At 43.6% G+C, this 26052-nt stretch overlaps 1 protein-coding gene across 3 annotated transcripts in view; it reads left to right on the forward strand.

Moving 5' to 3' along the window:
• SMAD9 (SMAD family member 9) overlaps window positions 1-26052 on the forward strand; it is an 81249-nt gene that overhangs the window by 25272 nt on the left and 29925 nt on the right. For 2 of the 3 annotated variants that reach the window (XM_062194363.1, XM_062194365.1), the window contains exons 2-3: window positions 13419-14021; window positions 20325-20582. In XM_062194363.1, the coding sequence (XP_062050347.1) occupies window positions 13610-14021; window positions 20325-20582 (670 nt within the window). In that variant the 5' untranslated portion in view covers window positions 13419-13609. Of the gene's footprint in view, window positions 1-13418; window positions 14022-20324; window positions 20583-26052 lie in introns of those variants that run through there. The other variant, XM_062194366.1, reaches the window with a different exon arrangement.

A 26052-nucleotide genomic window follows, 5' to 3' on the forward strand; every position in this document is an offset into this window, starting at 1 on the left:
CTCTGCCTGCTGCTCTAATTTTCAAATTAATTAATTTTTAAAAGTTGTGTTTCTTAGACAACCAAAGTGTGAAAAAGGACAAGTGAAAGATCAGGGGTTGTGTTATCATTGTGAACTACAGGGTGGAATTAAGGGAGTTAAAAAAATTTAAATTTTAACATAGGAATTGCTTTTCATTTTGTTTGTTTATTTTCTAATTTTTTTTTTAAAATTTATGAGAGATAGAGTCAGAGACAAATGGAAATCTTCCATCCCCTGGTTCAGCCAGAGCTGAGCCAGGCTAAAGCCAGAACCCTGGAACTCATCTGGGTCTCCCATGTGAGTGGTAGGGACCCAAGTGTAGGAGCTTTATTTGCTGCCCCCCAGAGTATGCATTAGCAGGAAACTGGATTGGAAGCAGAGCCAGGACTCCAACTTTGATATGGGATGCAGGTGTTCCAAGCAGTGTGTTTCTTGCACCAAATATTTACTTGTAAAAATCTATCATCCTTCCTTCCTTCCTTCTCTTTCCTTCTTTTGCAGAGAGATGGAGAACGGCAGATACATAGCTTCCCTCTGCTGAAGCATTCCCTCAGTACCCACAACTATCCCCAGCTGGGGAACCTAGAACTTAATCCAATTGTCCCGTGTGGTTGGCAGGGAACTGACTACTTGAGCCTTCACCTACTGCCTCGTAGGGCCTGGCTTAGCAGGAAGCTGGAGTCAGGAACAGAGCAGGATCATTGAACCCAGATACACCAGTGGGAAGCCCAAGGCCAAATACTACCCCAGGGAGTTAACATGTTTTTGAATGAGTCCCACATACATGGCTTGTGTGCTGTCATATGAGAGGTTCTGAGTGAAAACCAAAACATTTTGCAAAACCTGCTGTACCCTCAGTGTATCGTGTGGTCAGGATGCAGTGCTGTTGCCATGCCACCCGCTGACATCTCCCTACTTGGGCTGTACTGTGTTTAGTTTTGAGAGATGGGAGAGGGAGCAAGGACTTGCATGTGTGTTGGAGGGGAGCTCATTTCTCTTGTTCCTGAACACCACTCAGGGTTAAATAAAATGACATCCGCGCTGTCCTGAGGTGACTTTACAACACTGAGAAGTTCGAATGTGCCTAGTTACTGACAAAACAAATTTTAAACACTCACTTAAAAAAAAAGAGAGAGAGAATATCTCTTTTGCGGATTTGAGCCCAGCTATTCTATGTGGATATCATCTGATATTTGGAATACTACAGCTTATCTGTTTTGTGAAGAACATACTGGTAACATTTTGAAAAATGGTTCATTGAATTCGGCAGTAAAATAATACTGTGTTGTTTTCAAAAAAGCTGGAATGGCGGTAAAAATCTTAAAGTTTTAAGTATGTTTGGTGTTTTGATGGGCAAAAAATTTGTAAGATAAAGTGTCCCCTAAACTAATTTGATTTGTTCTGCATTTGGGAACAGTGGTGTTCTTCAGTACCCAACAAAAACATTTAGACAGTAAGATGGCACAGTACATTTTTAAAGTTAAAATTATATTTTGAAGTAGAAATGTAAAGTGAGAGCTTTTAATTCTACTGAAGGGTCTAGATTGTTTCTGACCACAGAATTAGATATGTCTCTAGCAGGAAAATTTGTAAAGCTTAGTAGTTGACGCCAAGGACTGCAATGGAAAAAGAGCCTGGTAAATGCTTTTTGAGTGAAAAGCTATTTATTCCTGAAAAAGATGTATGTGAATCAGATTGTTGTACATTGAATCATAGTTGTACATGGTGTATGACTCATTTTGTAAGATAAATAATCTTCCCCAAGTTTATATTTGTGGCAAACCCAGATTTTTATGGATCAGACTTGCTTGCAGCAAGAACACCTTGTGTTTTCTAAGATTTGGTTTATTCTTTTTGAGGTTGCTAAGGTACAGAAAGTTTGGTGTTTTTTTTTTAAAGGGCAATAGTTATCCACCAGTTTATAAACAATTCAGTAAAGATAGATTTCTAAGGATCTACAGTTTGTAATTGATAAATCATTCATGCTGAAATCCTTGGCCTTGATTCTTGAGAATGTGGGATGTTTTATAAACACATTAAGAGTTACAAATATACAAAGGAAGAAACAAAGAATTGCATTACCAGAAACGCAATGATATAAATATCTGTATACATGAAATTTCAAGGCACATTAATACAAATGAAAAAGCATTTTGAGAATGCAGTCTATATTAAGAATGAGCTCTGAATAACAGGATACTATGTTTCATGCAGCCCTTTATGGGTTCTACTGTGAGTTAAAGGCCCATTTTGGTTCTGTCACTTGGTTTTGCTGCTGAGTTCTGGGTGTTGGATTAAGTTTAAGGTAAGTCACACCTCCTGATGAATGGGTTGTCCGTGGAAGCATGGGTCTTATTTAGGGAGTGAAAGAAACACGGAGCCACACTCAATAGAGTTAATAGTGCACTACTTCCTAAATGGATATCAAAATCCATCTTCCTTTATTCTCAGTGAGAGATGGACCAAGGAATGTGGGCACTGCAGACACACTCATGTATGGTACTGCTTCACACATGTTGAGGAAGGGTGGGTGAAATTCCATCTCCATTAATAAAGAGTTTATTTAGGAAGAGATTCAGTTATGCATTTTCTTCTGGATCAGAAACAATGCTTACAAGAACAACGAGTAAAACATAACCCCCTTCTGCAGCCCTCTTCTCGGTTTTCTGTATGATTTTGCTGACTTGGGAGAATTTTCCATTTGGTACAAACTACAAAGTGAAGTATCTTCCACCCTTTTCTCCTTCAGTTACCATTTCCTGTCCGAAGGCAACAAGTGTGGTTAGTTTTCTTCTTTTTAAAGATTTATTTGAAAGACAGAGTTAGAGAGAGAGAGAGAGAGAGAGAGAGAGAGAGATCTGCTGGTTTACTCCCCAAATAGCCACAACATCTAGGGTTGGGCCAGGCCAAAGCCAGGAGCCTGGAACTCCCTCCAGATCTTCCACATGGGTGGCAGGAGCCCAGGTACTTGGTGCGTTAACAGGGAGCTGGAATCAGAAGTGGAGCTGGGGCTTGAACTGGTACCCTGATAGAAGATGCCAGCACTGCAGGCAGCTGCTTAACTTGCTGTGCCATGGTCGGTTTTTTTGTGCATCCTTTCAGGGCTGTGAAAGTAATGATCTCCAGTCCCTTCCCCTGAGCTATTATATGTAAAGGATTCAAAGGACCATGAACTTATCACCTGTCTTACCAGTTCAAATTTCTTCTGGCTTCCTCACGTCCAGGTGACTGAGTGACGTGCTCATCATCACAAGGAGTGTTTAGGAGTGTTCATTTTTTTCCCGCTTGAGGGCACTGCCTACTTTACCAGGAATGTGGCCCATTTGTGTTTTGAGACATTGAGACTTGACTGTGGTGATATTTCTGTGACTTACAGATAAGTGCCCGGGTTGACTGCTTCGTTCTTCAGCTCTGGTCTGTCCCTTGTGTCATAGAACGGGGAACAGAACCCTGAATTGAGACTGAGCAACCTAAAAATAAGCAGTGCTGGTTTTTCAGGAGTAGAGCTGTTTCCTGAGGCCCCTGGGGGGGTTGGGACCCTGGCTGGCGATGGCTGTGATGGTCTCCCAGGCCATGTAGGATCTTACCTGTTGTTTTCTTTCCCACTCTGACTCTACTTCCCATCTTCCCCTATGCATCATGTCTCTCGCCCCACCTGCTCCTAATCTCACTAACCTCACCTCTTGGTCTCAGCTTCCTGGTGGGCAAAGGGGCCTGCGTCCACCTGCTGCACTCTCCACCTTCCTTTCTGTTGCCCCTCCCCCATGTGAATTCTCCTTTTCACTAATTTCTCTTCATTTGGGAGATGCCCTCTAGAATACCCATCTTTAAAAGGAAGACAGAATACACTGTGCTAATCCTACCTCCCTACTACTGCCTCTGCCCCTGCAGGATGAGCTGCCCGCCACCCCCACCCCACCCGTGTTCCTCTGTCATGTCTTCTGTTTGTCAGCTCTGCTTCCTTCCCCATTTTTTAAAAGATTATTTTGAAAGAGTTACAGAGAGAAGGAGAGACAGATTGTCCATCTGCTGGTTCACTCCCTAGAGGGCCACAATGGTGGGAGCTGAGCCAGGCTGAAGCCAGGAGTCAGGAGCTTCTTCCAGGTCTCCCACGTGGGTGCAGGGGCTCAAGCACTTGGACCGTCTTCTACTGCTTTCCCAGGCCACAGCAGAGAGCTGGATCAGAAGTAGAGCAGCCAGGACGTGAACCCACACACCGGCACCCATATGGGATGCTTACATCACAGGCAGCATCTTAACTCTAGGCCACAATGCCAGCCCCCTCCTCCCCCATTTCATTCATTCCCCCTGTGAACTGCCAGTATGACCATTCAAAAAGATAAGTCAGATCATTCCACTTTTTTGCTTTTAAATTTATTTTTAAATTTTTATTTCAGAGGCAGAGAGAGAGAGAGGGAGAGAAATCAAGCCAGGTGGGAACACAAGCAGGGAACTCAATCCAGGTCTCGCACATGGATATCAGGAGCCAACCACTTGATTCATCATCGCTGCTCTCCAGGGTCTGCATGAGGCAGAAGCTGCAGTCAGGAGCCGCATCTGGGGATCAAACCTAGGCTCTCTGATGGCAGATGCGGTCATCTGAGTGGGTTTTTAGACTCATTCAAAGGCTCTCCTTTTCACTTAAAACCCTTTTCCTATATGTTGCCTTCAAGTTCCAGCATGGGCTGCCTCCAACCCACACCTCCTGTCACCCCCTGGCCCACTTGTCCTTGGCTACAGGCTTTTTCTCCTTTAGTTCACTCCCCAAGTGCCAGGGTGGGCCAGGCTGAAGCCAGGAGCCATGAACTTCATCCCATTCTCACATGTGGGTGGCAGGGACCTAAGTACTTGAGCTATCATCTGCTGTCTCCCAGGCACATTAGCCAAATTGAATTGGAAGCAGAGAAGCTGGGACTCCAACCAGGCACTCTGATAGAGGGTGTCCCAAGTGTGGGCTTCACCCACTGGACCACGGCACCTGCCCCCAGTCATGGTTCTAAGCTCTGGAAGGGTGAGGACCGTGTCTGCTTTGCTCCCTCCTGAGCAGTAGCTGACACATAATGGGCACCTGTGGGTGCATTTGTTGAAAATGTGTGGCCGACAAATGCATCTCATCTCTGGCCCAGGGCTGTTCCTTTTCTTTAGGGTACAGAGCCAGTCCCGTGGTACCACAGGTTCGTTTAGCATCTGAGCATTTTGAGATTGAAATGCCGTTGGATGCTTCTGCGTTACCTTTGTGCCTCCTTGCTCACTTCTCCATCAAGTTCTGTTTCAGTTCAGCTCAGACTCGGCCTTGGGCACAGTGGGCCCATGGCAATCCATGTAAGCCTGTCCGGGGAGATGCCCAGCGTTGCCTCCTCCCATCTCCTTTGGGAGTGGGATTATGGTGCAGTGGCCAAGGGTGAGGGCCTGCAGTCAGACTGCCAGGGCCTGAATTCTCACTTGGTAGTTGTGTGACCCTGGGCAAGCTCCTTCATCTCTGTGTACATCGGTTTCCTCATACTTGTGAAATGGAATTTTTTAAAAAAGATTTTTATTTATTTATTTGAGAGGAAGAGTTATAGACAGAAAGAGGGAGAAACAGAGTGAGAGGTCTTCCATCTGCTGGTTCACTCCCCAGATGGCTGCAATGGCCAGAGCTGTGTCAATCCACCACCAGGAGCCAGGAGCTTCTTCCGGGTCTCCCATATGCATGCAGGGGCCCAAGAACTTGGGCCATCTTCTATTGCTTTCCCAGGCCATAGCAGAGAGCTGGATAGGAAGTGGAGTAGCCAGGACTTGAACCAGAGCCCATATAAGATTCCGGAGCCACAGGTGGAAGCTTAGCCCACTATGCCACAGCGCTGGTCCATGAAATGGACTTTTAACCCTATCGAGCTGTGGCTGTGATGGCAAGTGTGCACATCATGAGAACAGCCTGAGCCTTTCTCCCCTCTCCGGTGTTATCTCCACTGACCTCAGCCTTCTTTAAACAGTCATCCCCAGCACCCATTCCCCCACTTCCCTCTCTAACTTTCTCTTCTTTGGCTGTCTTCTCATTCAGTAGTTTTGTTTTTGTTTTGGTTTTTTTTTTGTTGTTGTTGTTCAATCTTAGGGAACATAGGATCTTTGGAGAATTTGAAAACAAAATGCCTTTGGGCTGTCTGCCTGTGAGAACCTATATTTGCACAGTTACCCAAAATGAGCAGACAACTCAGAGATCTGCTGATGCCCCTGATCCTTCTATGGCCCCTGGAATGGAGCCTGCACTCTGAACCGCCAGTCCTCTGTCGATTTCTTTGGTGCTGTGGGCCGTGCTCCAGCCTGCAATCAGATGCTGTGTAGGCTCCCAGAGTACTGGGACTGTCCCTTCACAGATGTCAGGAAACCTCTGAATACATGCAGCTGGAAAAGCCTCCTCCTAGAAGGAGAAATCACAAAGCCCTTTCTGTGTTGTCCAGCGGCGTGACACTACCCTGGTACATGCGTGAGGTAGTCGGTGACACGTTACAGCACTTACTGGAAACGGGTGAGAATGACAAGGAAGCTGAAGTGGAGACAAATTTGAATTCATCAAATTGTGTGTGTGCATGTGTGTAAAATTCAGCTTCTTTATAAGTGTATACAGTAATGAGACAAGCTATATGTGTGTCAGTGGTGATAACCACCATTTCTAGATGTTCTTTCAAATCTGGTTTTTTTTTTTTTTTGTACTTTGAAAGCACCTGTTCCTGCTATACCAATTACTGGTGCACAAAAAGTGATGTAAAAATAGTTAAGAAAACAACAATCCTTGAGGGGAGTTAACATGTTCCTTCGGTAAATGTGTTCAAATCCTAAATTTGGTTAGTAAACCATTTTATAGAGAGAATACTGAGGTTTGTAAGAATATTTAAAAATCTGAAAAAATGGAATTAAAAGATAAGTTTATTTTGGTGCAAAAAAATTTTTTTTTATTTAGTGAATATAAATTTCCTAAGTACAGCTTATGGATTACAAAGGCTCCCCCCCCACACACAACTTCCCCCCCCACCCACAACCCTCCCCTTTCCCACTCGCTCTCCCCTTCCATTCCCATCAAGATTCATTTTCAATTCTCTTTCTATACTGAAAATCAGTTTAGTATATATAAAGATTTCAACAGTTTGCCCTCACATAGCAACACAAAGTGAAAAAAATACTGTTGGAGTACTAGTTATAGCATTAAATAACAGTGTACATCACATTAATGACAGAGATTCTGCAAGATTTTTTTTTTAAAAAAAGATTGATTATTTTTCTATGTAATTTCCAATTTAAAACCAAGGGTTTTTTTTTTTTTCATTTTCAATTATCTTTATATACAGAAGATCGCTTTAGTATATACTAAGTAAAGATTTCATCAGTTTGGTGCAAAAATTTTTAAATCCATGCATAGTTTTTTTTCATTATGAATTTTCATCAACTTTTTGAAGACCCTTCATATGTAAGAATTTCAGACATTTTTGCACCAAAAAAACGCTTACCTTCTAATTCCATTTTCCATGAAACTTTTAAAAAATCTATTTATTTGAGGCAGATACATATAAACGGGGGAGAGAGAGAGCGAGAGAGAGCGAGGGAGCTTTCAATCTGCTGATTCACTCCCTAAGTGCCCGCACTGGGTGGACTGGGCCAGGCTGGAATGAGGAGCCAGGAATCAATCCAGTTTTCCTGGGTGAGTGGCAGGAACCCAATTACTTGAACCCTCTCTGTTGCTTCCCAAAGTCTGCCTCAGCAGAAAGCTGGAGTAACAAATGAGCCAAAAATTGAACCCAACCACTTTAGTATGGGACATGGGCATCTTAATTGACATCCTTGCTTGTAAGCTAGATGCCTGCCTCCCCACAAACTTTTGGAAGGATCCTTGTACTTAATGATGGCCATGAATCACTGGGTGAAAGTTGGCTTGTATGAAAAATCGAAAGCAAACAGCACAGAATGACACAATGATGTTCCATGGTGGTGATTGTTTTTCGGTCGGGCTCTTGCCTAACAGAAAAGGGCTGCATGAGCCCCTGGCAGTGTGCAGCCTGCAGCGTGGTGGAGGCCTCCTGGCTACATGGACAAGTAGTGCCCAGGAAGGACTGCCCACAGGCTCTGTGTGCGTTGTGCTTACGCACACACCAGGGCACTCACTGACATCTATCTTCAACAGTATTTTTTTTAAGTTTTATTTTCTTCAGGATTAAAAAAAAAAAATCACCAGTTGAATCTTCCAAAGAGGCCAAGGGAGTGGAAATCATCTTCAGTAACTGATAACAGGAGTTGGATTTAAATGGACAACTTAAAAATAAAAAAGCTCATATCTCGCTCAGCTGGGTAACTGCATTTTAGTGTGGAATTAGGCACACTGAAAGCATGGCGTGTGCATGTGGTCGGCACAGCTCCTCTTTTAAGTGGCCTTGTTTATTTTAAAAAACTCGAAATTGAGAAGTTGTTTTGCTCATCCAGTTGGAGTTTATTGTGAGACTTTGTGGTGCTGTTTTCGAGCTGCGAGTGTGCGAAGCTGGCCGTGAGTGAGCCTGCACTGCGTGCGTTCTCCATGCCACAAGAAGGGGCCTCTGAATGTCATCAGAAGGCGTTTGCAGACCTCCGGGGGTTCCGGACGCTGGGTGAAGCACCGACAAGTCGTCTCCGACACAGGAACACCGTGTATACCTTTTACTCTTACTCCTTTGTGGTAGTAAAGATAATACTAAAAAGAGAGGGACATCTGGAGAGCAAAGTGGGAACTGTTTTGTGTTGGTGACATTTGTATGTATCAGTGGTGGCTGTGGAAATTAAGGTTTGGTTTTGTCCTGCCCTGTGCAATGGGCGGTGAGGGTGAGGAGTGAAGGTCTCCGTCTCAGTCTAGCCTGGAGCAGGCAGGGTAGAGCATCACCAGCATGGAGTCCTGTGGTCTGAAACATCCAGCCAGCAACCACAGAATCTTGGAACCATCGCCCAGACCCTCCCTAGAATGCTGAGTCCCACCTTGATTGGCAAATGGAGAAATCCTGGAGTCCAGAGAGACCGCAAAAACTTGCCTAAGATCATACAGTTGATCTGTGACTGAGGGTTACAATTCTCTTGCAAAAGTAAAGACAGAGATATGCAAAAAAAAAAAAAATCTTAGGAAATTGTCCAACCCAAGTCAATTGCTTTTTGAACTGTGATTTAAACCCTTCTAAGTGCATCTGAGTTCTCTTCTCAGGAATCTTTCTAGAACCCCCCGGGTTGATCTAAGACCTCTTCTTCACAGGCCACCCCTTGTGTCCCTCTGCCTCAGGTCTTGTTCTATTTTGTAGGAATTACCATTACCTAGTTACATGTCTGTTTATAAATGCCCCACGTCCATGCATCTGTCCATGGCGCTTCATTTATTGCTTATTTTGTTTTTTCTACTTTATATGAATGAAGTAACTCTATAGGCTGTAAGAATTGCCCCCCGACCTGTTTTTTTTTAAATGACGCCCCTCTGAGAGTTGCTGTATTTTAATCATGGTAGGAGAGCTCCTAGAGTCAATTTGTATTTACATTTTCTGATGGTGGGAAGAATTTCTGAGCCAGGCTGACACGCTGGAACACACATAGGCAGAGGATCACCTGCACTGTGGATGCCCCTGGCCCCTGGAGACAACCTGGGAAAGGAGCTTTGTTGCTCTGATAGCTAAGACATGATAGGAATGAAGATGGAAAAGCTTTTATACACCCTAAACTGCGCTGCCTGGAGGAATACAAACCACTGACTTAGACAAGAACTTGTGTGTTAGTGAGATTCCAGGTTTAATTAATTTTTGACACTTAATTCTCTATTAAAATATATCAAACATGCACACAAATATAGAACATTATATCATGAACATCCACATGCTCGCCCGTTAAGTTTTAGTTTCTGATATTTTCTATTCTCTTGCTTCCCTACCCAGAATCCACTGTGATGAATTTGGTGTTTATCATCTGAGATTCTAAATGTGGCTCTCCAGGGTCTCCCTCAGTGCAGAGGCCTCTGTTTACCGGGACAGGAGCAGGTCTTGCAGCGATAAAGTCATCGTTTTGGAGCCACTGTGAGGCTCCTGTAATGACTGCAGTGCGGCAGTGAGATCAGATCTCAGAGAGCCAGGCTTTTCAGACTCTAGATCTAGACTAGTTGGAGTTTCCCCAAGGGACAAAGAAGGCTGATGCCCTGAAAGTTGAGAAGTATGGAGTAGGAGTAGTGCTTTTCACACTTTTAGGAAAATTTTATTCATTTGAGAGACAGAGAAAGAGAGAGGGTCCTCCTATCCCCTGATGCACTCCCCGAATGCCAGCAATGGTTAGGTCTGGGCTGGGGCTGAAGCTGGGAGCTGGGAACTCATTCTGGATGTCCCATGTAGGAGACAGGAACTAGCTCACTTGAGTCATAACTGCTGCCTCCCAGAGCCTGCATTAGCAGGAGGCTGGACTCGGGAACCAGAGCCGGGTATTGACCCAGATACTCTGAAGTGAGATATGGGCATCTCCACTAGTAGGCTAAATGCCCACCCCCCCAAACTTGGATGATTGTAACCCATAATAACAAATGTATTTTGCATTGTAACCCTAGACACAGATCACGTGACCATGCACGAGTGCGCGCGTGCACACACACATACACACACACAATACCTACCTGTGAATGAAAAGTTTTAATGAACTTATTATACATACTACTGTACTGTTTCCTTTTTAGGTGCCCTGCCATATAGCCTGTCTAGGATTTTACTTTGTATTCCATTCCAGTAAATTGATTTTGCATGCCATTTGTAGAGAGGAACGCACAGATTCAAATCAAACCAAATCAAACATAATTTAGGAAACTGTTAGCTGTTTCATGGAGCAAAAAATCTTTTAAAAATATATTTAATTTAACTCTGCTGAACATTTTTATAAAAAGTCTTTTCTCTGCCACTGACTTCAGCTTAAAGATTTATGACACAATTTACTAACAACAAATCCCGTGTAAAACTAAGCAGAACCCACAGTTCTTTTGGGGTCCCAGTTCTTCTGCATTTTGCTACTTCTCCTCCCCAGACCTCCTGACCTCTTTCCATCGTTGCTTTCAGGCAGCCTGTCTGGATTGCGTAAACAGATCTTGAAACAGTGACTTAACTATACTTTATAAATTTGCGATTGTTAAGCCACAAAACCAACCTTTCCAAACAAAACCGAGTGTAAGTCAAACTGCCAAGTGACAAAGAACAGCGCTGAGCCCTCAACTCTCCTTTTCATCACAGTTTACCTCTGTACAAAGCCTAAATAAAATCCATACGGGGAAGAAACTGATGTGTGGCTTTATGCTCACTAAATGTCATCAGCTCTCGTGTAACCAGCCTGCCACCCTCTCAGATGAGGTGCCTGATAGTCACCGTAGCAAGGGTTTATATAGCACCTTTGTTCAAAAGAAGTTTACATAATTAGATTCAAAAAAGTACAGCTTTCCCTCTTTGGTGAAGCCAAGGAGAAAAATATACTTAATGCGTATTAAACAAGCAATTGTTGGAGATTATGAGCTAGATTGATTCCAAGATACTAAAATGAGTCAGCTTGCTCCAGAGTGTTACCAACAGCCACTTTAAACATTAATGAGGTAGATGGTTTCTCAAATCTGGAAGGAGAAGGTTTTGTTTAAGCCAGCTATTTCATAGACAGGGAAACGCGGTTCTGCCTCAGGACATTTAAATAGGACCATTGAATAACTGGGAAAGAATGTCTCTGAAAAACAAAGGCAAATAACAAATTTGCCCTGAAATGCAAAATAGCAAATGGACAAGAGTAGTTTTTTTGGTGTACATACTTGTATATTTGACTGTGTATGACTTCTAGGAAAGTAGTTCTTAAAAGTTTTTGGTCTTGGCACCCCTTCCACTTTTAAAAATCATGGAGGGGACAGATGTTTGGGGCAGCAGTTAGGACATCACTTCCAATGCCCACATCCCATACCAGAGTTCCTGGGTTTGTGTCCTGGCTAAGGTCTCAACTCCAGCTTCCTGTAATGTGCATGGTGGGAGACGGCAGGTGATGGTTCAACTGCTTGGCTGCTGGCTTCACAGCCTCACTCAGCCCTGGATCTTGTATTCATTTGGGAAGTGAATCAGTAGGTGGATGATATTTGTCTGTCTTTCTCTGTCCCTGACTCTCTGCCTTTAAAATAAATAAGTTTTTAAAATTAAAAAAATAAAAGTCTTGAGAACTGCAAAGAACCTGTGTGTATGGAGGCTTTACCTGTCAATTTGGATCATTTTTGGAATTAAAACTGAGAGATTAAAAATTTATGGATTCATTAAAAATAACGCACCCATTACAAATTAACATAAGCATTTTTTATTTAAAAGCCCTATTTTTTTTTTAAAAAAAGACTTCCAGACTAGACTGTCATTGTTTCATATTTTTGCAAATCTCTTCAGTACCTGGTTTAATAGATGGCATTTGGCTTCTCATCTCCACTGCAGCGTACAATCTGCTGTTACGGCTGAAGTACATGAAGAAGATTTAGCCCACACAGTTGTGTAGTTGAAGAAGAAAGGACCCTAGTGCTCCACCCCTGCCCCATGCCCAGGGAGCGTCTCAGGGACTCCCAGGGATCTTTGGGGCACCCTTTGAGAACCACTGTCCTATGAAGATTTGTTAAGAGGGCTGTCCCTGAGTGGTGAGGTTATTAGCACTCCTAATGTTCCTGCTTTTCGCTGGCAGGTGTGTATCTTCCACAGTGGAAATGAAGTACCCTGAAAGTGATGAAGAGGAGTGAGTTTGTCAAGGGAAGGTTACGTGGGCCCTAGAAATCCAGGCAGAGGAGTTTACCCTTGAAAAGCCAAGAAGCCACACAATTCCTTTTTATTTTATAAAAATGTTTGATTAACACTTGTACATTTGGGGTCCAGTGCAATATTTCAGTACCTGCACAGAGCATAAATGGATCAGATCAGGCAAGCAGCCACTCCATCTCCTTGTCTTTCTTTGTGTGTGGAGCCTGCCAGCTGCTCTCTCCAGTTCTTCACGCGGCAGGGCATTCGTTATTGTGAGCTGTGGTCACCCCACTGCTGTGCATGTGCAGTTTCTTAAAAAGGAACATGATGTAGTAAGAGGTGTTTCTGGCAGAAGGAGGGTTCAGACTGGCAGAGAGGAGAAGGTGAGAAGCTACAACAGAGGGGTCGCAGTTACCAGGTGAGGGGGGAAGTGCACACGGCCTCTGATGTCCCTGGAAATGGAGAGACAGGGACAGATGTGTCAAGACGTGGTAAGTCAGAATGACGGAGGCCCGGGTACAGGAAATAAAGGAGAGGGCAGAGTCAGAGGTGACCGAGGGTTTTCAAGTTAAAACGCTTGAAGAGTGTTTCCTCCCTTCTCTCTGTTGGTAACCTTTGCTGGAAATGGCCCTGATGTCTTGTCTTGTCTTTCAGGGTTGGCAGCCCATTCAGCGGCTCAGGAGGCAGTAAGCACACTTCCCACCCAGAATCGGTCACAACTGCTCCCAGCAGGCAAGGCATGACACCTCGGGAGAGTCACTTGCCGCTGACTGCCCCCTGGCCTTGCAGGCTGTGAAGGGCTGTGTCTGGTTTCTGTGTGCGCTGGACCCCCGAGGACCCCTCTTATGCACTCCAGCACCCCCATCAGCTCCCTCTTCTCCTTCACCAGCCCCGCAGTGAAGAGACTGCTCGGCTGGAAGCAGGGAGATGAAGAGGAGAAGTGGGCGGAGAAGGCAGTAGACTCTCTAGTGAAGAAATTAAAGAAGAAGAAAGGCGCCATGGACGAGCTGGAGAGAGCGCTCAGCTGTCCTGGGCAGCCCAGCAAGTGCGTCACCATCCCCCGGTCTCTGGATGGGCGGCTGCAGGTGTCCCACCGCAAGGGTCTGCCCCATGTCATTTATTGCCGAGTGTGGCGCTGGCCGGATCTCCAGTCCCACCATGAGTTGAAGCCGCTGGAGTGCTGTGAGTTCCCATTTGGCTCCAAGCAGAAGGAGGTGTGCATCAACCCTTACCACTACCGCCGGGTAGAGACCCCAGGTACGTCTTCTTGTTCAGGTTTGTGTTCAAGGGGAAGATCTCCACATAGATGGGGAGCATGCTGGGGCCCCGAGATAGAGAGAGAGAGAGGTTCAGCTTTGAGGAAGTAATCCAAAATTTTGTAGTCAGAAAAATATAGAAGGAAGATATTTCATTTCAATATACATGTAAGCTTTGTGAGATCTTGAAAGATGAAGGTTTATTTTAATGGGATGAGTCATTATATATTTTCCTTGTTCCTGGAGCCTTGAAATGGTCTTAAAATAGCCTTAATAATGATTAGCTATTAAAAAAAGAAAAAATAAACATACCCCCCCCCAGCCCCCTCACCCCCACACAACTGAATTGAACTGAACTGTCTTGAACTAAACTGAAGAAGGATTTTTGGCTGTCACTTTCCCCAAGTTCAGGTAAATGGGAAATATCTCTTCTGGGGCTTATAACAGCCAATTAAAGATTTGTTGTGCATCATTCCAGGACTGAAAGAAACAGGGGTTGAGGCAAGACTGACAGCTGTTCTTAAATGGTTTTTTTATATGGGGAAGTACCATCTAAAACCCTTCACACACACACATATTCCACCCCATCTCCCTTGTAAAGATTGGTGTTTATCTTCATTCCCTTGCACTGGCTCCATAGTTTTACTGCAGTTCTCTTTAGATTCAGTGTTTCTGTTGCATTTCAGGCAGGAATGCAGATTTTATTGGTACCTTCTCTTTTTGGTTGGCCATTTGCCCCATTCCAGGAGACCAGAGGGCTGACACGTCAGACACATTAGCTCAGAGAAATTGCCCGTGTCCGACTAAGTACCCTGGTGTTCTCCAGGTAATGGTTCAACGGTTCCGTTTCCTTTAGAGCAGTGGAATGAGTGATTCACACCCAGCCCATGTCAGTCTTGGCCAGGTGACCTGTCAGACCTCCAAAGCTTGCTGTCAGAACAGATGCTTGTGTGGGGGTGCATCTCATAACCCCTCCATCCAGAGGCTGAGACCCTGTGTGGGAGTGATTAGGAGGTCCCACCTTCTGGGCAGATCTGATGCATTTTTCCTAAATTGTGAAGATCTTTGCATTTTTCCCTTTCTGATTCCCTTTGGACTCTTTGCATACTTGAAGTACGAGTTTAGAACAAAAATGGCTTGATTCCCATTTCTGTCTCAAAGAATTGAGTTATATTAAGCTTCCAAAATACATCCCAAATGGAAAGATGTTCATTAAGAAATCATTTCTCCCTTCCTGAATATTGTACTTGTAAGGTGTAACAAATTGTAACAAGAGTCTTATAAAATATATCTGGTTTTCCTTTTGAACACTCAAAAACTAAATTTTAAAGAACTGTTTGATATTTTGGTTTTTTAAATTATGCAGTATCCTTTTAGGACATTTTGGTCTTACTGCTTTATGTATGGCAGATAGATTTCCTGTTGTCATGTTTTTGGTTTGAATTTATAGAATGAAAGATGGATAAAGATTACATTAATTTAAGGTAATATTTAAACTACACAGATTTTAAAAATCCTAACCACAATTTTGATAGAAGAAATATATTTTATATCTAATTAGCTAGTCATGCTCAAAGTAAATATTTTGAGAACAATGAAATCGTGAATGTAACCAAGTTTTGCCTGTGAAAGCTCTCATTTTTTGACCTTTTAGTTTAGGTACATTGAATGCTGCGTTCTGATTTTTTCATTTACACATCCACTTACCTAGCCTATTTCAGTGCTTATGCAACGTCAAGCTAGATTTTATTTCTTAAATTTCCAGTCCTTCAAATGAATAACTTTACAATTCAGATAAATAAATTAATAAGCAAAATACTAAAAACACAAAAAATACAAGTTTTGAAATTACTTATTTAAACAAATGTAAAATTACCCTGTTAAACTGCTGTAAAATTTTGTGAACACTTGCTGTTTCAGTACGAATCTCTTCACAGACTGGGCCCCAGCCATTGGTCAGGTGTCTACAATTCTCAGACTACACCTGTCCTGGCACGGCTCTAGTAGAAGCTGGGAAAAATGTGTTCAAGGAGTATGATGGTTTTCTCTGTGAAGCTGGAGGTTCTTCCAGGCGTGCCAATTCCTTTGTGCATAAAATATGCACACTAAAGATCAAGCATTCCTAGTTCAAAGTTCTGAAATCGGAAATGCTCTGAAACCTGAGCAGGTGCTCACAAAGTTTTGGATATTGGAGCATTTTGGATTTTACATTTTCGAATTAGGGATGCTTAACTGGTAAAATCTATGCAGAGATTCCCAAATTTGAAAAACTTCAAAGTCTGAAACACTTTTTCAGATAAGGGACCCTCAATGTGTATATCCAAACCACGACTTTTGAAAAAAGGGCAGAAGTGTTGTTCAGCTTGGCTCTGCATCCCTCTGTGCCCCCGTAACTCCCGTTGTTTCCCGCTGTGTAGCACTGAGACATAAAGATAGCAGGCTGCAGTCAGCTGCCAATGGCCATAGGTTCCTCATCTGCAGACTGAATCAGCTGCATATTGAACATATTTTTTAATTGCATCTATACTGAACACGAACAGGATGTTCTCATCTTTTCCCTTAAGAATGCAGAGTAACAGCCATGTTCATAGTATTCATGGTTCGTACTCTTAGGCATTATGAGTAATCTAGAGATGGTTTAAAGTGTACAGAGGATATGCAGAGGTTATATGCAAATGCTGTGCCATTTTATAGAAGGAGCTTCAGCATCCATAGATTTTGATATCAGAGGGAGGACCAAATCTCCTGGTTTTAAGGCACAATTATATTTAAAAGGTGGCATAAAACAGAAATGGATACTTATGGCCGGCACCGTGGCTCAACAGGCTAATCCTCCGCCTTGCGGCGCCGGCACACCGGGTTCTAGTCCCAGTCGGGGCACCGATCCTGTCCCGGTTGCCCCTCTTCCAGGCCAGCTCTCTGCTGTGGCCAGGGAGTGCAGTGGAGGATGGCCCAAGTGCTTGGGCCCTGCACCCCATGGGAGACCAGGAGAAGCACCTGGCTCCTGCCATCGGAACAGCGCGGTGCGCCGGCCGCAGCGCGCTACCGCGGCGGCCATTGGAGGGTGAATCAACGGCAAAAGGAAGACCTTTCTCTCTGTCTCTCTCTCACTGTCCACTCTGCCTGTCAAAAAAAAAAAAAAAAAAAAAAAAAAAAAAAAAAAGAAATGGATACTTATAAGTTCCCTAGGTTAAGCTGCAGTCGAGATGTGGAAACAAAATTTAGTCACCAGGGTTAGCTGCGTTTCAAAGGAAAGTATTTAAAAATATGATCCAAGCAAATCTAAGGCGGCTGTGACAGTGAGGCAGAACAAGGACCAGGGTGATACCATCAGTTTTCTTTCATTGATTGTCTTTGGTTTACTCAAATGGTAAAAATATAGTCTTAAGATATTTTTCATGATAGAGAACAATGTATCCTTTCTTTCCTCTTGGTGCTTCAGATCTGCAGGCCATGAAGAAATAGAGGTCTCTGTATGCAGGAGGCAGTGTGGCATTATACCAGGGATGGGCCAGGTTAGGAATACACTGTGGATGTATAAGCCAGAGAGGTTATTCCAATCCTTCGCCACAAAGCAGTGTGTGTTTGAATATCGCTGGCATTGTGATGAGCAAGTGTCGTTGAGAAAGGCAGCGTATGTCTCTCATGATGGCAGACTCTCACTTCAGACTAGGCAGAACCCAAGTCGTGTTTTTATTCCTTCACAGTTGTGCAGTACTTTAAAGGCAATGGGATGGCATGTCACCTTGTCGCTTTGGCTGTCAGGAGGCACTGTATATAAATACTAGCTTGTGAAGGTGAAGAAATAATTGATTTCTCTGCCACCATCATCTGTAGGGGTTTAAGGTTTTTGTTGTTGTTGTTTAAGATTTATTTATTTATTTGAAAGGCAGAATTACAGAGAGGCAGAGGCAGAGAGAAAAGAGAAAGATATCTTCCATCCCCTGGTTCACGCCACAAATGGCTGCAATGGCCGGAGCTGGGCCAATTCGAAGCCAGGAGCCAGGAGTCAGGAGCTTCTTCTGGGTCTCCCATGCAGGTTCAGGGACCCAAAGACTTGGGCCATCTTCTGCTGCATTCCCAGGCCATCGCAAAAAGCTGGACCAGAAGTAGAGCAGCCAGGATTCGAACTAGTGCCCATATGAGATGCTGGCACTGCTGGCAGCAGCTTTACCTACTACGCCAAAGCTATGGCCCCAAGGTTTTAGTTTAAAACCTTTATTTATCCATTTGAATTTATTTCTTGCCCTTAGCACTGAAAATTATTGCTTGTTAAAAAAAAGATGAATGTGTTATGTTAAAAGGCAAATTGTAGACTCTGTGGTTAATGTTTTATTCTGTTCATTCTAAACCTTTCGGAATTTGTTTTCACCTTATTTAAAGGCAGAATGAGAGAGAAGGAGAGGGGGTGAAAGAGAGAGAAAGAGGACATGTGCTTCATCCACTGGTTCACCCCCAAATGCCACCATCTGTCAGGCATGGGCCAGGTTGAAGCCAGGAGCCCGGAATTTCATCCAGGTCTCCTATGTGGGTGACAGGGGCCCAAGTGCTTGGGCCATCTTCTGCTGCTTTCGTAGGTGCATTAGCAGGGAGCTGGATTGGAAGCAGAGCAGCTGTAACTGTAACCAGTGCTCTGATACGGGATGTTAGTGTCACAGGTGGCAGCTTTACCCACTGCACCACAATGCTGACTCAGATTTTAATTTTTTTAAGAGAAGTTTTAGAACAAATTTTGTGAGTGTTTATCAGTACTTGCATGCAGGAATGAATCAGTAGTGTCATCAGAAGCTACAGCCCCCCTGTTCATTCCTAGAAACAACTTTTTTGAACCATTTCTTGCTTAGTTCTTAGCTTGCTTCCATCCATGATCGCTAAAAATTCTGGAGGTGACCCTAGAGAGTATGCTTATACATATATTTCCAAACTGGTCACCTTTGGATAATTTCATTGACTCTCACATAAAAATGAAGCTTTAGCTATTTTTATCACCATCCTCCTCCTTCCTCACCTCAATCCTTGCTATTTATATTTAGTTCACAGTTTACATTAGTACTTGGCTACGTGGCTTGTTTCTGTTGTGAAATGTGGGGGGTAAGAGTTGGTTTATCCTCAGAAGAGCATTGGTCAGCTGCCTTCTAGTGGCCAGTCTGGGGTGGGAAGTTGATCCTCAGTTCTCGTAGGTGATTTTGAAATGCTCCTCTGGGAACTTCTCAGATCTTCCATTTACCCTTCACAGTTGGAATTGCGAGATGGCAGGACGAGGTCTGGATCTGTTTTCATTCATTGACCTCTGTGCTCTGTGGTTCTTTTCCACCTGAAAACCTAGATTTTTTTTTTTTTTTTTTTTTTTTTTTTTTTTTTTTTTTAGCTGTAGGAGTTTCTTCTGATATTTCTTTGCCAAAGTTCCCTGCTCTGTTTTCTCAGCTTCTCTGTCTGGGGTTATGTTGGTCACAGCAGGCACTTCAGCAACCCCTGTGGGGTACGCCCTGTAGGCTGGGCATTGCACACTTCAGAAGTCACTGGGCACTGAGAATGCCCAGGCAAAGCTTGCTTTAAGAATATGAATTCATTCCTACATTTTACAGAAGGTCAAGATCAGAGATACGTTGTTCTCAAAGAATGGGAGACAGGAAGAACTTAGTAAAAGGAACAAGCTTAATTTACAGCTGTTCTTATGACTGCTTATCTTTGACTTGCTCATTTTATTATTATTCACCATTTGTATTTTACTTAATAACTTTTTATGACTCACCTTTAAATGTTTCCGATAAGAACCAACAGACTCTGTTTTTGTTCCAGCAGCACTGCTGAGCCTGAAATTGAGGCTACCCATCTAAATAATTCAGCATGGCTCTGAAAGGAAGACATTCTGGGCATCACTTACGGTTTCATTGCGAGCAGCATAAACCAATTTTACATTACCAAAAAAAGGCTATTAGCAGAATTAAAGGAAGATGTAAGCAATCAGGTTTTTAGAAGGCCATGCTTAGGACAGCCTGGTCATTTGCAAGGTGGGAATGGAGGGGCAGTCTTGGAGAGTTGCAAGGAGCTTCTTTGAACTTCTTCAGGAATTGTGGCATTCTGCTGTAGATGCACGTGGCCAGGAGAGGGCCTGTTGGTGGAGCTCAAGTCACTACTCTTGCTTTTGATACCTGGACAGTTTCACAAAGAACTGTGGAGGGATAGTTCCCAGAGGAAAGACAGGTTGGTCGTCAGGAAGTGAACAGATGAAAACAGACTGTGCCCTCTGTTCTGTGCCGATGAGCCGCGTTGCATCTCACTCGCTTGTTCCTTCTGCTCCTAGTGCTGCCTCCGGTGCTGGTGCCACGGCACAGTGAATATAACCCCCAGCTCAGCCTGCTGGCCAAGTTCCGCAGCGCCTCCCTGCACAGTGAGCCGCTCATGCCACACAACGCCACCTACCCTGACTCCTTCCAGCAGCCTCCGTGCTCTGCGCCCCCTCCCTCGCCCAGCCACGTGTTCCTGCAGTCCCCGTGCACCGCCAGCTACCCCCACTCCCCAGGAAGTCCTTCGGAGCCCGACAGCCCATATCAGCACTCAGGTCAGTAGGAGCTACAGTCAGTGGGAAAATAGGACACAACACGATTATTTATAGTGGACTATGGTAAATCATTATAGAATCATCACAACTGACATTCATTTCGTGCTTTGCAGTTTACAAGGCAATGTACTATGGACCCCCTGTTGGAGCCCGCCCACCCTCTAAAGTGCTCAGGACCATCCGCATTTTGGAGTAGATCTGTGAAGCTACAACATGGTTTTGTACTGGGCTCTGGTTCTAATCGTCTGGATGCTCTGAAACACTAAATGGATTTGAGCAGCATCCCCGAGAATTTCCAAGGATTTTTTTAAGGCAGTAGAAATAAGATGAAAATACATCTCTAACCCCAGCAGGAAGGCTTGGCCTAAGGGCAGCCACCATGGAGGAACAGGGTTAGGCCTTATCTTGGGTTGGCTATTGCAGCAGTCAAAGGGAAGCCCTGCCTGTGCCAGACACACAGGCAGCTTCAGTGGGGTAGGGAGAGAGGCCTCGGTACTCACCAGTGCATTAGCCTTTTTTGCCCTGTGAAGCCAGGACAGTAGCCTGAAAATGGAAGTCTTTAGTAGCTGCTGAATTTAAAAAGCAGATGGAGGGCCGGCGCCGCAGCTCAATAGGCTAATCCTACGCCTGTGGCACCAGCACACCGGGTTCTAGACCCGGTCAGGGCACTGGATTCTGTCCTGGTTGCTCCTCTTCCAGTCCAGCTCTCTGCTGTGGCCCGGGAGTGCAGTGGAGGATGGCCCAAGTACTTGGGCCCTGCACCCGCATGGGAGACCAGGAGAAGCACCTGGCTCCTGGCTTCGGATCAGTGCGGTGTGGGGGTGAACCAAAGCAAAAAAGGAAGACCTTTCTCTCTGTCCACTCTGCCTGTCAAAAAAAAAAAAAAAAAAAAAAAAAAGCAGATGGAAAGGAAAGGAACAAGCTAGGGTAGTGTCGTCATTGTAGTGCTGCCATGCCTGCAAGGTGGGTCTAAGTTGAGACAAGGAAAAAGAAGTCCTTTGCAGCCTATGAGTGTGAGATAAGCACTATCTTGGGCTAACAGGTCCTGGCACCATGCACAGATGAATTTGGTGCCACGTGTTACTTTCACATATTCATTTATTTAACATATATTTAGACTGTTACTATTTGTTGCTAAAAGCGGAATTAAGAGGTCCCTGGTGTGGGAAGATGAAGCAAATGTTGTCTCTTCCCTTTTTTTTTTTTTTTTTTTTAAATTTATTTGACAGATAGAGTTAGACAGTAAGAGAGAGACAGAGAGAAAGGTCTTCCTTTTCCGTTGGTTCACCCTCCAAATGGCCGCTACGGCTGGCACTGTGCCGATCTGAAGCCAGGAGCCAGGTGCTTCCTCCTGGTCTCCCATGGGGTGCAGGGCCCAAGCACTTGGGCCATCCTCCTCTGCACTCCCGGACCACAGCAGAGAGCTGGACTGGAAGAGGAGCAACCGAGACAGAGTCTGGCGCCCATATGGGATGCCGGTGCCGCAGGCAGAGAATTAACTGAGTGAGCCACGGCGCCAGCCCCATCTCTTCCCTTAGTTACTTAGTTTTGCTTTTTTTTTTTTTGTCCCCTCAGCAACAGCAAGTTACATATAGATCGTGTTTACAGGTTTTACACTTAATTTCACACACACACACACACACATACATACCTCTTGTGTGTCTGTTTTGGCCATTAAACAGTCTTTTTCATGTCCAGCACAGAGCCTGAAGTGTAGTAGTTGCCTGCTAGTTGCTTATTAAGTATATAAATTACCACATAGGCAGTTGGGATATGGGACTGCAACTTAGGACTGTAGATAATGGATTTTACTGACTTAGTAAGTAATGACTGAGTGCCCGACACCATGCCAGTGTTCGAGGTACAGTGATGATGAAGATAATGGGTTCTGACCTCCAAGAGGCAGCGACTGCTGAGAACAGTAGCATGAATATGTAACAACCAAGAGTGAGGGAGGCTGTAGGAATCCAGGCAAATGATAGTGAGGACTTGCACTAAAGCAGGATGTGGGGCTGCAAAGGAGTGAATTGAAGGAGGTGGAATCAATGGGAATTGATTGGTGAGGGCTGGGATGCTGGCCGGAAGCTTGGGAGCTCACACACAGAGTGCAAGCAGGTGGATGAGTCTTACCAAGTGGCTGAGTTCATGGAGAAAGAGTGAATGGGGCAGAGAAAGAAGTCGTTCAAGGACAGAGCCACAGTGACAGGGCGGGAGGATAATTATGTTGTAAAGCTCGTGTTTACATAGCACACATCTATGCCATAAAAATTTCCCTTTTTTTTTTTTTTGCCTTTGTTTTATTGTCCTGGTTACATTCACAGGTTGACGTTCTTGTTCGGCTCTTCCCCCTGTCGCCTACCCATGAAGGACAGGTAAAAGGATGCAGGAGCTGGGTCGTTTCTCATGGAAGGCAGAGCCCTTTTCATTTCAAACAATATAATTCTTTCCTGAATAATAAATAGCAAAATGCCAACTTGAATAAACAGAATCACAGATAAATAAGGAGAAAAGGAACTGTTGAGATGAACAGACGTAGCCTCTAATTTTTTAACATCTTTATTGAGCTGTAATTCATACATGAGGGAGTCTTTCAAAAAATTTTTGGAAAAATGGGGTGAAACTATGAGTTTATTTTGTTGCAAAAAATTGAAATCCATGCATGGTTTTTTCTTTTAATTCTTTTTTTAACTTTTATTTAATGAATATAAATTTCCAGTGTACAGCTTATGCATTACAATGGCTTCCCCCTCCCATAACTTCCCACCCACCCGCAACCCTCCCCTCTCCTGCTCCCTCTCCCCTTCCATTTGCATCAAGATTCATTTTCAATTCTCTTTATATACAGAAGATCAATTTAGTATAAAGATTTCAACAGTTTGCACCCACATAGAAACACAAAGTGAAACATACTGTTTGAGTACTAGTTATAGCATTAAATCAAAATGTACAGCACATTAAGGACAGAGATCCCACATGAAGAGCAAGTGCACAGTGGCTCTTGTTGTTGACCCAACAAGTTGACACTCTAGTTTATGGTGTCAGTAACCACCCTAGGCTCTCATCATGAGTTGCCATGGCTATGGAAGCCTTCCAAGTTTGCCGACTCTGATCATATTTAGACAAGGTCATAAAAGAGAGAGTGAGGATAGTAACCAATGATCCTAAGAGTGGCATTTACCAGGTCTGAACAATTATACAGCATTAAGTGGGGAAGAGGACCATCAGTACACACAGGTTGGGAGTAGAGCCATTGGTGGTAGAGTAGAGGTTATGACTACAAAGGAATGAGGCCCAAGTGCACTAGACAGGGTCTAGAACAAAGGACAGAGTCATTATTAGAGGAGCTAAGAAAGGTGCTGTCTAAGCTACAATTAAGTTTTCTGATTGAGAGGCAAATAGAACCTGATAGAAGGGGCTTGATAATAATCTGGTGGGCTTTAGGCCTTGTAAATTCAGAGGCCCAGGCCTATCTATCTCTTCACATGGGGTATATCCTAAGGGAGGTGTGAACCTCCTAGGGGAAGGCACTCTGTTGACTTTCATTACTTGGCTGGCCTGGGAGGAGAGCTGGCCAGGTAAAGGCAGGGGGCATCTCTAACAAGAAATTTACAGTTCTGCTTGCAATGTTGCTGACCCTACTTGACCATACCCTCAGCTGCAGTGGTCACTTTGGAAGTTGGGCTGAGTGAAGGGCTTTTCAGCTTAGAGCCAATAAGATCTGTGGCTCTGACCTGGGCATCCTTTGACTCCAGGGCAGGTCCATTTCCAGTGATCCAACTCTTGGCAGAGCTGCCAGGGCTCTTCACAAGCTGACTTCTGCTGAAGCCCAGGCTTACCACATTGAAAGCCACTGCAGTGGACTGGCCTGTTGTGTCTCCTTGAGGGCAGATCACTGTACAGATCAGCCATTCATAGGCGTGCCACCCATTGCTTCTGGTGCTTAGCTTTCTTTTCCTCCTGGTTTGTGTTAAAGCAGACCAGAGGATGCAAGTCCAGGGAGTGCCCAAGTCCCATCTCTAATCTTCGGTGGCCTGAACTACAAGTCTATAGTCACAGGCATGTTCTGTAGTAGTATTTCTAAGGTAGACAATGCCCATGAGGAAAATTATATTCTCTCTTTAAAACTTTCTTTTCCTTTGGTCTGAAAGGGAGGTTTTTTTCTACTTACTGTATACTTCACTGATGGCGAAGTGAATCTAGCTATGAGATTATTATTTAAGTTCTTATTTTGGCTATGCTATTACAGAAAAATGTTAGCCACCTCTTTTATAAGGTCTAAAGATTAAATTGTGCGTCCTACAGATTCCTTCATAATAGAATGAGTTTCCTACCTTGAAGAGAATAGAGAAATGAAAGAACAAGTTGGGCTTAGAATAGAGAAATGAGGGGGCAAGTCCTAGATCTCTTGCTGACAATAGCAATATTACATGAATACTTAACAAACCGTTTCAACCATTAGATAACAACTTAAGAAAACATTTATCAGAAGGTCCAATGCCTTCTAGAAATTTTAAGAATCATGTATTTGAAAACACCTCTTAAATATCTAACATGGTGTAGTTTGTTTAGCCAGTAAACTTAAGCACAACCATCTAAAATGTTTTTAGTTTCTTTCTACCAACAAGTCTAAAACATATGATACACAGATTCAGGTCCCACAAATTAAAATGTATCTTTGATTGATTTTAGCAGCTTAAATTTATGGACAATCTTATCTATAAGCCATTTAAAATAAAACTCTTAATAAAATTTCCCCATGTGGACATACAATATGTACACACATATAACATAGCATAATAGACCAATATAGCAATTTTAATAATAGCTTTTAAAATCTTTAACTCTTTTTGTAGATTGCCAATTGATTTGAATTGCTTTTTGTTTTTAGTAACCTCAGTTAACCATACTTTCTCTCAGTTGGTACTGTTAATACATTATTGGCTTCATCTGTTTACAGAGCCATCCCAAAGTACTGAATACAATAGAAGTGGCTGGAAAAAGTCCATAGGAACCTATAGGAGGGCAGCTAAACACAGAACCAATAACACTTTAGTTTTATGAGCAGCAAATCATATATAACTATGGATGACAAAAGACTTTAAGTTGCCATGTTTAAAATTATAAACTCATCAACCAACAAGAGGCACTTGCTTACTTCACAGTATTTTTGAAAGCACCTGTAGGATTTTACAAGTATTTAACCCTTTAGGCCTCTGGGGCTTTCTCATTAAGATAACTATCATGTCTAGTAACACAAAATCATTAGACTTTTTAATTCTCAAACATTTGTATTAATAGCATTTTCCATTATAGAAACTTAAAGTCTGGTACCACATCACATCTTGACAGTACTTCTAATATAATCCAAATAGCCTGATTAGTTGGTGTCTCTATAAGATGAGAGACATAGGTCCTTCGATTTTTTCAGTTGGGCCCAAACTCGAAAAACCAAAGTCCAAGATTTACTGGA

The sequence above is a fragment of the Lepus europaeus genome, chromosome 6 (genome assembly GCF_033115175.1).
Source record: "Lepus europaeus isolate LE1 chromosome 6, mLepTim1.pri, whole genome shotgun sequence".
In the NCBI taxonomy this organism is placed as follows: Eukaryota; Metazoa; Chordata; class Mammalia; order Lagomorpha; family Leporidae; genus Lepus; species Lepus europaeus.